Genomic DNA, 12,241 nt, shown 5'->3' with positions numbered 1-12,241 from the left:
AAAAATTGTTATGCAAGTGCCCAGGTTACTCTTAGTCATCATCATAATCTCTGGACTGTCTTCCTTAAAAGCATGACTGTTCCTAGCATTTTTCCTTTTCTGTGATCCAGTAATGCTTCAGGATAAAGCATAAAGACTACATGAGCACGTATAATGAGAACGTTCCTATTCTGAGGTCTTTGGGAAGTGGAGGCAAAGCCATCAGGATGCAGCAGAAGAGGATGTGAAAGCATGGCAACTGCATAGCAAGGAGATGTGGTTTTCATCTCAGTTTCAGAGTGGGAAGCACTTTGTTCAGTAAGTTTTCTGTTCTCCTTACTTAGGAACTTTTGAACCTACAGGCTTTTGGGGTAAAGGTCCTTGGAGAATACTCATTACTTATAAGTAAATAAAAACCAACTAAACACAACTAAAAGGACTAAAGTTCTTTCTGAATAAAGTAGGATGCTGAAATGCACCTTGCAGTAAGAGACCATCAAGACACAAAATCAGTCAGTCTGGCTCCAAAAGTCCTACCTGGCTCTTCTATTTTTCAGGTGTTTGTGAGAGGATTTCATGCTTTCCAGTTTGTTCCTACTAAGGGGCATTCAAAAGGAACAGTGTGTGGGAAGTGTAACTTTCTCTGATAGTGCAGACAGACTATTCGTAAGACCTGAGAGAAAATCTTTTGAGAAGAGAGAAGTGCCTGAGTGGTGAGGAGTGATGTGTTTGGTCTTTCAGTCTCCTGCGTGGAGTTACAACAATACCAATGTCAGGAACCTTCTGACATTTCCTGAGGAATAGTTTGTCCTTCCAAGCAGAACAAAACCAGTATTTTGTCTCTATGTAAGACAGTAAAAAGATCAGAATTAAAAAGAGCTTTCACAAATAGTTACGGTGGTGATTTATCTACTTCCTAGCAGATAGGGTGAGGAAGAGACAGCACTGACATTTAATGTGGACCGTGGCACCTGCTACAACAGAGCACCGTAAAGCATTTTTTCCCTTGATCCTCAGCACCAGGTGTTTCAGGAGACTTATTTGTTCTTTTCCTTTGTCATTTACTTAAATAAATTCTCATCAGTTTCTGTGACTCATTTTCCCCCAAGTGGCTGGCTATCCTGCCAACAAAAGAAGATTGAAAGATTAACAAACTAGCTGTCTCACCTAGAGAAAATCTCACTGGTAGTTCACCTGCCATTGCTTTGTCTGAGGACACTTACTTAATGTTTGATAGATACAGTAATTGAGTTTTACTTTTGGTTGTAGCCAGTTTTCACAAGCAGAGCATTTCCTTCCCCTTGCACACTTGAGTGGTCTGTTGTGCATCCTGGGTGGTCCTGCAGGGATTTCAGAAGCATATATGAGAATATTAACCTAGTACTCCCAAAAAACCCTTAGTGCTATGTCATGGCCCAGTAATGAGCTGCAAAGTTAGTCTGGTGCCATGGAGTACTGATGGAGTACTAGTCAGGATGCCAGTCAAAGCCTTCAGTCTCTAATTTCAGTAGGTGAGCTGTTCTGGGAGGTCCACCTGCTTTCCTACTGTTGACCCTCTGCAAACAGCCTGCATCCCTGCTCAACATTGTTTTCCACCCAGTCCCCTTCTGCTTTTGTGTGGCCTGTTTTTTGCTATGGAAAAAGGGAGACAGGGAAGTACAGAGCCTTCCGCTCTGGAAATCTGTCACTATTCTTTCAGAGCTGTGCACCATTAATCTGGTGAGCAGTGACATGGGAGAAAAATTACAACAGTAATTTGGAACCTGAGAAAGGCAGCTGCATGCAGGCATTGGCAAGATGTAAGTATCTTTAACTTGGATAAGGCTACAGCAAAATGAGTTCAGTGAAGCTGAAGGAGATGTTGCCATTGGGAGGAAGAGTGGAATTGGGAAAATAGATGCTGTGCTGTGATTATTATTTACTCTGCAAGGAAGCATGAAAAATGCTACACATAACAGATGCAAGAAGATACCAGAAAGATAGTTATTTCCTGCTACATATATTAAAAAAATTAAAGGTAGAAACAGATGAAGAGTGGAGAAACTCTACATCCTTACTTGGATGTAGGCCTTAGAAAATACTATTATAAGAGAGCATCAAAATGAAATTCAAGAAATTCCTTAGAACATTAAAAAGCAAAATGCCATTTACCTAAAGTAGAGCAGCAAGCTGTTTTGAATATGATCTGTCATATGTTTGGACATGGACCTAAGTTTTGATTTATATGGACCTAAATGGACTTAAGTTTTGTAATGTCAGTTCTAAGCCTGCTGGGGTAGTCCCTTGTCTTTCAAATTGTCCTGGTTTCGGCTGGGATAGAGTTAATTTTCTTCCTAGTAGCAGGCATAGTGCTGTGTTTTGGATTTAGTAGGAGAAGAATGTTGATAACACACTGATGTTTTAGTTGTTGCTAAGTACTGCTTATGCTAGTCAAGGACTTTTCAGCTTCCCATGCTCTGCCAGGTGCACAAGAAGCTGGGAGGGGGCACAGCCAGGACAGCTGACCCAAACTGACCCAAGGGCTATTAAACTGTTCTTATCTCAACCCAGGAGTGTTTCTCACTCTTACTGCTCCGATTCTCTCCCCCATCCCATCGGGGTAGGGGGAGTGAGCGAGCAGCTGCGTGGTGCTTAGTTGCTGGCTGAGGCTAAACCACAACACAAATATACTTAGAGAAATACATCCTGTGCTAGTGCAGTGGGCAGCCCTTAACTTTTGAACTAAGTCTTCTCCTCAGTCTCTGATACCTTAGGTACGGTACTGAAAAAACAAAGGTGAAAACAGTGGTAACTGCTACATATATAAAGGATGGTGTACTTTTATTATTTTTAGATAGCTATGTTTGAGTTACGGCCACTGATGGATAATGATCAGCTGATTTTCTGTCTGACATGTTCTAGATTTGTCTCTGCACACTTTTTTAATCAAGTGCATAAATCAAAATTCATGTACGTGAACACATGTCAGAATGTGTCCTTCATCATCTTCCTGGGTTGTATAGTATTGTGCAATGAAGGGACATTACACTGGGCAGAAAGAGATGAGCTGGAGAGGAAAGGGGGGGATTTGAAACAAGTGCACAAGGTGGGTAAGATGAAACTGTACTTCAGAAGATAGTTCCATATAGCATGAGTTGTAGAGCAGATTTTCTCCATTTAAAAAGTAACCATTTAGGGAGCAAAACGTCCATGCAAGAGAGAAAAGAAAAAAACCAAGTCCACAAGACAGATTTAAGAAAGTTTTTGATGTGTTTTCATATTAATGTCATTCTGTAGATCTTTATGTGAACAGCAGTCAGCTCACAACAGTATTATTGTCTCACCAACTAAATGGCTGAAATGAAATGGACGGGAACTGCAGCAACACTGGTATTTTGGCATTGGGAACAAATTTTAACAACTTTACTAAGCAAAAGGAGATCCTGAGTATTTTCTGTTCTGAAGTGTAATTTACAGTCTCTTTACTTGCTCTGGTGAGCATGTGGAGAAATGTATTTAGGACACCTACAGTTATGCAAATATGAACACTCACAAAAAGCCATAAGACTCTGTAACTACGGATTCATTCTCCTTATTTTGATATTTCTTGTCAAGTGCTGACCTCACCTATTTTAATGAATATAGTATAATGCTATATCTAACTGAGAATGTTGATACACATACTTTGTATATTTTGTCAAAGTTGCACTCTGTAATGTCCATGTATAGTTTTTATATTTTTGTTACTTATAAAAAAGATTCATTTGGACTTGACCTGACTGTTTTCATGCAAGACAGGAGCTTTCTGCTAAATTTCCAGGTCAGAACTTTCAGTTACTGACTTTTGTTAAAGAAAGTGGTTTATTTGCACATTCAAGTCGTCTTTCAGACTTGCAGATTTTACTCATGCCTTCACTTTCTGCCAAGAAGGATTAATTTCTTTTATTGCAAAGTATTTAGAGATACAAAGAAGATTAAGAATATTTATTCTTGTTGTTGGAGTGACACAGCTGAAGGGCACTTTGAGGGAGAAAAGGAAAATGTTCTTTGTGGTGGAAACGCCAGGTCAGCATCAGTAATCAAATTTCTGCTCCTCCCTTCCTGCATGTCAGAGCAAGGCACATTTGATCTCTATTTGCCTTGGTTTTTCTATCCATGAAATGAGAGCACTGGTATTTCCCAACCTTAGCAGAATGTTAGAAATGAGACTATGATGCTTTGCTTCTTATATGAACAATGCTAAAATGATGGAGACTTTCCTTATCCAGTTCTTACTCTAAACACAGCCAGTTGTCAACCAAAAGCTGACAGCCTTCCATCAGATTGGTCTCCAGCCCCATCTGTATCCCTTCCCACACAAAGCACTGACCATATTTACACGAAGACACAACATTCCTGTTCCCACACTGCACACAGAACTGCATTCATATAGAGCAAGGAAACAGTGTTTTTAATTGAACAATTCGTGTCTCATCATTAGAAATTACTCTGTTAATTATCAGAAATTATTGTGTACAATTCTGGTATGATAAGTCTTCTGTGATTCTTAATAATACAGTTGCTAATGGCAGTTTTCACACACTATCCCTGTGTGCCACTTGCTGCTAAGTATCACCTCCTTCTGCTCCAGGTGCTCTCACTTAAGCTGTTGCCCTGGAGTGTGATCCTGCAAACACATCTATGCCTGATCCAAATCCCATTTTGGTCAGCAGTTTTCCCATTCAATTCAATGGTTTTTGAGACAGGGATTGAGGAAGCAGAGCACTGTTGTTTCTATTATTTCCAGGATTCAATTATTTATTAGATAAAAGTCACATGCACAAGCTGAGGTTAAACCAAGCTAACAAGGAGCAGAGGGAAACAAATGGTCTGATATCTGCAGGATAAAGAAATTTTATGAAGACGTTTAGGTTGGTTTTTGAGAGGTCTTTTTTGTATAATTTGCTCCTCTGTGAAAGGAGTTTGTTCTAACAAGATTCTAAATAAGAATCTAAACAAGATTCATAATAAAGAAAACATGCTTTGCTTCATAGTGACAGTATGACAAAACAGTTTCAGTTCCCTTCCAAGTGGTTGTATGGCAAAACCCCTTAAAAAGAGGGATCAGGTCATAAAAAGATATACAAGTGGCGGGCAGAAAGGGCCATTGCTGACCCTATCCACAGATTTCTTGTAGGTACAGAGCTGTTCATTGTGCTAGTCTGATGTGCAAATGGCAAGGTAAGGAAATGCACAGACATGCTTTTGTCTTCTTCTGGGGCACAAATAAAGCTTAAGCACCCAGTATTGAAATACGTGGCTTTTAATAACAAAAGACCCATTGGGCAAAGCCTGTGTCTATTGTGTTGTTGAGCAGGTGATTAGCATCCGTCGGGGCTACAGCTGTTTTCTTCTTATGTTTGTTCCATATGCAGATGTTGCTATGAGGAAAGGAGTCAGCAATGACTGATGTGGAGCCTGTGGTCACAGATTTTGCAGCATCAGGACGGGCAGGCCGCCGGAACGCCTTACCAGATATTCTGGGCTCTCCTGCTGGTGCTGGGACTTCAGACCTGCCACACAAACTGGCTGAGCTCTCCGTTTCAGAAGGTAATGGCTGCACATTCAAGAAAGAGACATTTTTATGCAGTTGTCCTTTGCTTTCTCCTAAAGACTTCTGCCACTGTGCAATTTTGATGTCAACACTAATATTTCTTTCTTCATTTAGGATTAAATTCAACCTTCCAAAGCAGTTACCACTTGTACCTCCTGATGAGACAAGTTAATTTTAACCCAGACAAAGTCTGCCATATAAACCCATAGATTCAGTGTTCAGCGGCCTGGGGAAAGGTGCTGGGAACCGAATTCCGGTTCCCCTGACGAAGAGCAAACACAGTTGCATTGCTGGGCAGCTTGGAAAACCATCACTCTAGCTATAAATTAGGGTCTACTCCTGCACTGAGATAACTTAGCATGAGGCAGCAGGCTGTGCTGTTAATCCAATTATGGCTATCCTAACTCAGGCATATACATTAAGAGTAGGGTTTACAGTGATTTACTCCTGCTAGTAGGCTTTCAACTTTGCTATCTGAGACCAGTGTCCTATTTTGCCATGCCCTTTAATTTGATAAGGTGCTCTGTTGATTTAGCACAGGTCTAAACAACACCAGCTTTACATTTGAGTTCTTTTTACTTTCACGGGGATTTCAGGGGGATTTTCAGATTCAGAAATAACTGGTTTCTAATGCCTGTGAAGTGAGAGTTACAGGTTGGCCCTGAGCGTGGGTTGCCCCTACTTCTTTAGGTTCTGATTTGGAAGTAAGTTTTTCTTCTCATGCCCATCACTGTTGCTGCTGTAACAAATGGCACCGCAACTGGTGGTCCCACATCCACAAGCAGCGACGGTGTGGGTGCAGCACAGCAGGAGGCAGGCCTGTGCTGAGGAGTGGCAGGTCCAAGAATCTGAACTGAAGTAGATTATAGGAGGGATTCCCAGGCTCCAAGGATGCATGTCCTGCTTGTACATTGCCAGAAGCAACTACAGGATGTTGAGTTTACAGCCTCCTAAAGCACTATAAAGACTGGGGAGGGGAGATTCCTTTGATTACAAGTTGTTCTTGCTTTGGTGATTTAATTTATATTCATGTATTTGGAGTTCTGTAATCTAAACCCGACATGGGCCCATTGAAGGAGTGCTGCGCAGGTAGAGAGAACATTACAAGGAGGAGTGAAAAGGGGCCGCATGACCATATCCTGGCTTGAACCTGGGAAAGAGGAAAATAAGAATCTGAATGGGTGCTGGAAGGAGGCATTACTTTTGCAGAAGGAAAGCACAAAGATGTATGAAGGAGAGAGGGTGGACATAAAGAGAAAAAGGGAAAGACAACAAGGTCAGATACCCTCAGGCTGCAGGGCAGTAGTGAGGGAAACTGGGAGAATCTGGAAGTGCAGGTGGGAAGGACAGCAGGCACTGAGTCCTAGTACATTCAAAGTAAAGCTGGGAGCCCTGTGAGTCCAGTTAAAACTCCACATTCAAAGTAAAGCTGGGAGCCCTGTGAGTCCAGTTAAAACTCCTTTGTTTTGAGGAGAGATTTTTTCCCTGGGAATATGAAAAGTATGTCCCTACAGATTTTCTCCTTCTGGTGTGTGCAGCTGGAGCACTGGAAATCCATTCCAAAGTACAGACCATCACTTAACATTTAATACTTTGGTTTTCAAATACTATGGAGTTTTTTATTCCAAATAGCTCTTGCTTGTCACGGGTCATGCACCACAACCACGGGTCAGGCTCCAGCAGGAGAGAACGGTTTCCCTTGTCAAAGGGGAGGTAGATGGGAATTTATATTGTTATCAGTGTCAGGAGCTGTGGAAGTGAAGTGACCAGTCCAACCCACTGCAATATTCATTGCTACGTTATGTGTAACTAACCTTTGTATTGTTTAGAGCAGTGAGCCTCGAGGGAGATGCACAATGTTAACCATGTTAAACAAAGCACAAAAGAATACAACAGCTGTAGATAAGTTCCTCATGTTTGTTTCATTCTGGCCTCTGGAAAGTTTAGTAGTTAAAAGAATATACTTCTTAAAGCATGTAAAATTTCTCTCCAATCTTTTTTTTTCCCCCTGGATAAAAATAAACATGAAAGAGTGAAAGTCTTGTTAAAAGCAATGTTACAGTACAGCATAAAATAAGTACTTAGCCCTCCAGACAGAATAATCCTCCTCTCCTGGTGCCCATCCGATGCATTAAGAAGAAATGAAACACAGCTACATTAGTTTTAGCAAAATGTACTGATGCTTTCTTACAAATACAAGGACCAGCACTGCCAGGATTTGAAGAACAATTAAGAGCATGGAATTATCCTTTGCTTTTGTCATCGAGATATAGCTGTGCCAGAGTGTGCCCAGAAGGAGCCATTTCTGTTATCAGCAGTTTGCAGTAGTGATAATAGGAAATGAATACAGGATACGGTTAGGTCCACTCTGGCTGCTTTGATGCTTTTTGGGGTTGGGAATTCCACAAGTATCAGATGGGAATTACAGCCTCATTGTGTTGTAAGTTAAACTTCTGATAAGACAGCAAGCAAAAACAAGGAGAATTCATCATAATGGAAAGAAAGTTTGAAGTTCAAGTGCTGTGACAGGGAAACTGTTTGCGAAACATTTGGGGTTCTGACAGGCATCTCTTTTTGCCTGTTTCTGGCTTTAACAATAAGTTGTTAAAAAATGAAAGCCATTAACAGCTCAGAACAAAGAAGTTGGATAAATGAGAAAAGAGGAGAAGATGGAACATGTTGCTATATAAAGTAGAACATGTTGCTATATAAAGTATGCCATTCTTTTTTTCTACTCTGAAAGATTCAGTGAAGATCATGGGAAATGGTGAGGAGGACTCTCTCTCCATCTTGCTTCAAATTTAGCTAATGCTCATTGGATCACACATTTCCTCTCTTCCTAAAATGCTGTCAGCTGCTGTCACAGTGAAAGGATGTGCTAATACTTTTTGTCTGGCTTAGAAGAGAAAAGAGATTTTGCTTTATTCTTTATGAATATACGAGGATCATAGCTCTATGATACAAATTTCCCTGTACTCTGCAAGCCACACCAAATTAATGTTCTCATGAGATGGACAGGAAAGTTTTTGGCACCAGCTGTTTATCTCAGAGCCTAACTCTGAAATGAAGACCATCTGTATCCTGTCTGATCATCCTCTGATGGTGCGTGAGTTTTGGAGGGCTGAGACTTTGCACAGGTGGTCTGGTGGGAGGCCATACTGGAACCATGTTAAACGGTTGATCGGTGTCACTGGTGATCCAAAGGTTGAAGAGGAGTCTGCAAGAAGTTTGAGAGCAAAGAAGCTATAATGGTCTCCCACATTTGGTAATCTGCATTAGGGCACCATTCTGCCAATAACCTTTATCATTTGCTGAATTTTTTCTAGGTGACTGTAACTATCTTGACACACTCAGCAGCTTAGCACCTGTTGCACACCTAAGTGCTACCAACTATGAGATTAGATTTCCTCTGTTAACAAACTGTTTTCCTCTACCCTGTTTGCAAGACTCCACTAATATTAGACATCCAACCCCACACAGAAACAGCCAATAGAGGAGATTGCTCTGTCTCCCTTTCCTCAACAGTGCTGTGCTGTGTAATGCTGAAGGGTGTCAAATAACTCAGTTCTTAATTTACCAGTATAAAACTTGGAAGCCTCCAGACCTCTGAGCAGACTTATAACATCAAGCAGTTTCTGCCAAAAGCTTTAGCTGATGAATTGTGTACAGCAGTATATATTTGCTGTGATATGTAGAGACGAAGCTATGTAACTGTTTTGGCTGTTAGTGATATTTTACGACAAGTCTCCAGGGCAAATAGCTGAAAATGTACCCCTTAGATTACGACTATTAAAGTGGAAGACGGTATAGCCAGATATGCTGAGCAGACCTCTCCTTGCCCCCAAAAGCTATGGGCTGTCTTGGATTTGGGTATACAAACTGTTCTGTTAGCACTAGTCATGCCTTGTGAGACTTGAAGGTAGTGTGAAAATGACTATGCTTTGCAAGGAAATCAAGGCAAGAGGAGTTCCTGTTCCTCAGTGAGAGAATTTGAGCATCAAAAGCGACAGCGTGGAACTCTTCATCTAACGACCATGCATGCTGGGGAGCTTTTACTTATATTAGTCATGTAAGCATTCAGCTCTAACCTGTGGAAGAGTGAACTTCCAAATCAGAGTAACAAAAAAGCCCCTCATCTTGTGAAGACAGGGTGAATTCTCCTAGGTGTTTCTTGGCAAAGAAGGTCAGCCAGATAACTGGCATGTTCATAAATGTAATATTATCTACCTGAAACCAAGCAATGCTCAGAGGAATACAATATTCTAACTTGATTCTAACTTGAAATGATCCAGAAAGAGAATAACAATAACAAAAAGTTACCTCCAGTCTGTTTCTTACTACCGAATGCACATTGATTGGGATGTGCAAGGAGCAGGCAAATCAACACCAATAGGCAATTGCTTTTGGAAGATGCCTCTGCAACTTCTTTATCTTCCAAGTTAATCTCCCTTTCTCAAGCACCCATGAGTGTGCTAATAGAGCCAGTCCAAACAGAGATGATCAGTGAACCCAAATATTTGGCTGCATTAAAAAAGCTATGAGAATGTGTGTGGTATAAATGTTTCATTCTGTCTTTTTTTAGATGAAGGAGCAGAGGGCGGAGAAGTGCCATCATCCAAAGCCTTGCTGGAAAGTCAAGAGGCGGAAGGAAAAAGCAATGATTCCTAACACCTAAGGACTGCTGGATTAATGAAACCCATTGACAGACTTTCCAGTTTCCCTGTGTCACCCCTTCTGAAGTGTGGTAGTAACTTTAGCAACAGACAAGATTTTGCAACACACTTGTACCTAGATGACATTAACATGGAACTACTGTTTTTTCTACTGTCATCCTTCAAAACCAATGTTCTACACATCCAAATGGGAAGAGAACTAAAGAATGTTTCTCTTGCTTTGGGTTTTCTCATGGTTATAGTATTCACCCTAACTAATCTTCTTTGACGGTTTCAATTAATATACCTAGCAGATGTACCACCAACTAATGATTGCTTCAGAACAAAAGTCCTGTTTCTTAATTTCCCAAAATAGCTTTTCTCTCTCACACAGAGGTTATTCACTCTCCCCACCTTAAGAAAATATTAAGTATATATTAGATTACAGATATTATCTGTAATTTATTTCCTGAGATTTTTGTTCTCATTTGGCATATGTAGATGGATGTGAGAAATAAAAAAGGAAACAATTTTTTTCTCTCCTTCTGTCTCCAAAAGGTTTTGTAAACTACTTAAACACCAGTGTTTGTTTTCAAACTCTCTTTGAACTCTATTTGATTACGGCAGATCATCTCGGTTCTCCCACTCTTAGCAGTCTTGCCACTTCTGTCATTTCTGTTTTCAGGCTGAATATTGTAGCTGTTTATGTGTATCTAAAATAAAGTAGCCATGTTTGTAAGTGATTAAAATTGTTTAATCTTGCTGTGGAAATTACATAGCTATCATTTTTTCTGTCTTCTGTTGATACCTTGATGTTTCTCCTGTGTGACAAGACTTAACACCCCATAATACATATTTCTTTCATTTCATCTGGTTTTTGCTTTATTGTTTGCTGACAATGAAGATGTTTCAATCACTGTGATTTTTACAAAGATTTTTAAGCAAAGGTTTTTCTCTGCTGAGTAGAATTGTTTTGTTATGGAGGTCATGCTCTTAAAAACACTTAGTATTCATAGAATCATAGAATTGTTTAGGTCAGAAAAGACCTTTAAGATCATCCAGTCCAACCATTAACCTAACACTACCAAGTCCACCGCTAACCCAATTAAGGGTAGAGTAGTAATTTCATGTTTCCTGGTGTGGTGGCCGGATTATTTTTTAATGAAAGTAAAAACTAGGAATCATTAAGGTTGGAAAGGATCGCTAAGATCATCGGTCCAACCATCAACCCAACACCACCATGCTCACTAAACCATGTCCCAAAGTGCCACATCTACCCATTTTTTGAACACTTCCAGGGATGGTGACTCCACCACCTCCCTTATTGTAGGAGACCTAAAATTCAGGTACAGACATGCACCTTTATTGAAGCCTAGGGCAGCAGCCCTTTATGTACTTCTTGAAACCTAACCAACACGGACAACTGAATGCTTTTATTTGCCCACACAATCTCTCTGCTGGGCTGTAGCCAGGCGGAGGAAGCATCTCTGATGGGTACACTCCACATTTGACCGGTATTCCATATATAAAATATTTGTGTATTTTATAGCTGGCAGAGAGCTTGTAAGAGGCCTCTCTGCACACCTGACCATTCCTACTGTGCATTTACTCACGCACTGTCTTTTGGGGACCATTCGGTAAAGGATTCAGTTTCATCCAACTGAACTGACACTTAGTTCCCTCCACTTACCTGTACTCATTTAACAAGTGCAACATCCCAGCATTACTCTCAGGTTTGGATGGTAAAATAACTTACTCCACTGGAGCAAAACAGGTGGCTTAAGAAAGTCTGAGAGACTGAACTAGCTGACACTGGAGGACCAGAGTTGAAAACCACAGTGGAGAGGGACTTGGAGTTAACTATATTTGTGGTACACACTCTTGTTCTGGGTTGCAGTCCCATTCTCATATACCAGCCTCCTTTATAGCATCACAGTACATAAAATTGCTCAATTTTAAGAAGTTAAAATGATCCCATGGAAATCAAGTAGCTGAGTATTACTGAAACAGAATTCCTTATATGCTTTAAGTGGAACAT

At 40.6% G+C, this 12,241-nt stretch overlaps 1 protein-coding gene across 1 annotated transcript; it reads left to right on the top strand.

The window, feature by feature from the left end:
* The first annotated feature begins 5,399 nt into the window (after positions 1–5,399).
* PKIB (cAMP-dependent protein kinase inhibitor beta) lies at positions 5,400–10,219 on the top strand. The gene is made up of 2 exons (XM_009489378.2): positions 5,400–5,547; positions 10,134–10,219. Exons 1-2 carry the CDS (start codon positions 5,400–5,402, stop codon positions 10,217–10,219), a joined length of 234 nt encoding a protein of 77 aa, XP_009487653.1.
* Positions 10,220–12,241: the final 2,022 nt, after the last annotated feature.

This window comes from Pelecanus crispus, chromosome 3 (genome assembly GCF_030463565.1).
Source record: "Pelecanus crispus isolate bPelCri1 chromosome 3, bPelCri1.pri, whole genome shotgun sequence".
NCBI lineage: Eukaryota > Metazoa > Chordata > Aves > Pelecaniformes > Pelecanidae > Pelecanus > Pelecanus crispus.
Note: the sequence above shows the minus strand (reverse complement) of the source record. Positions and strands in the feature narration are given on the sequence as shown.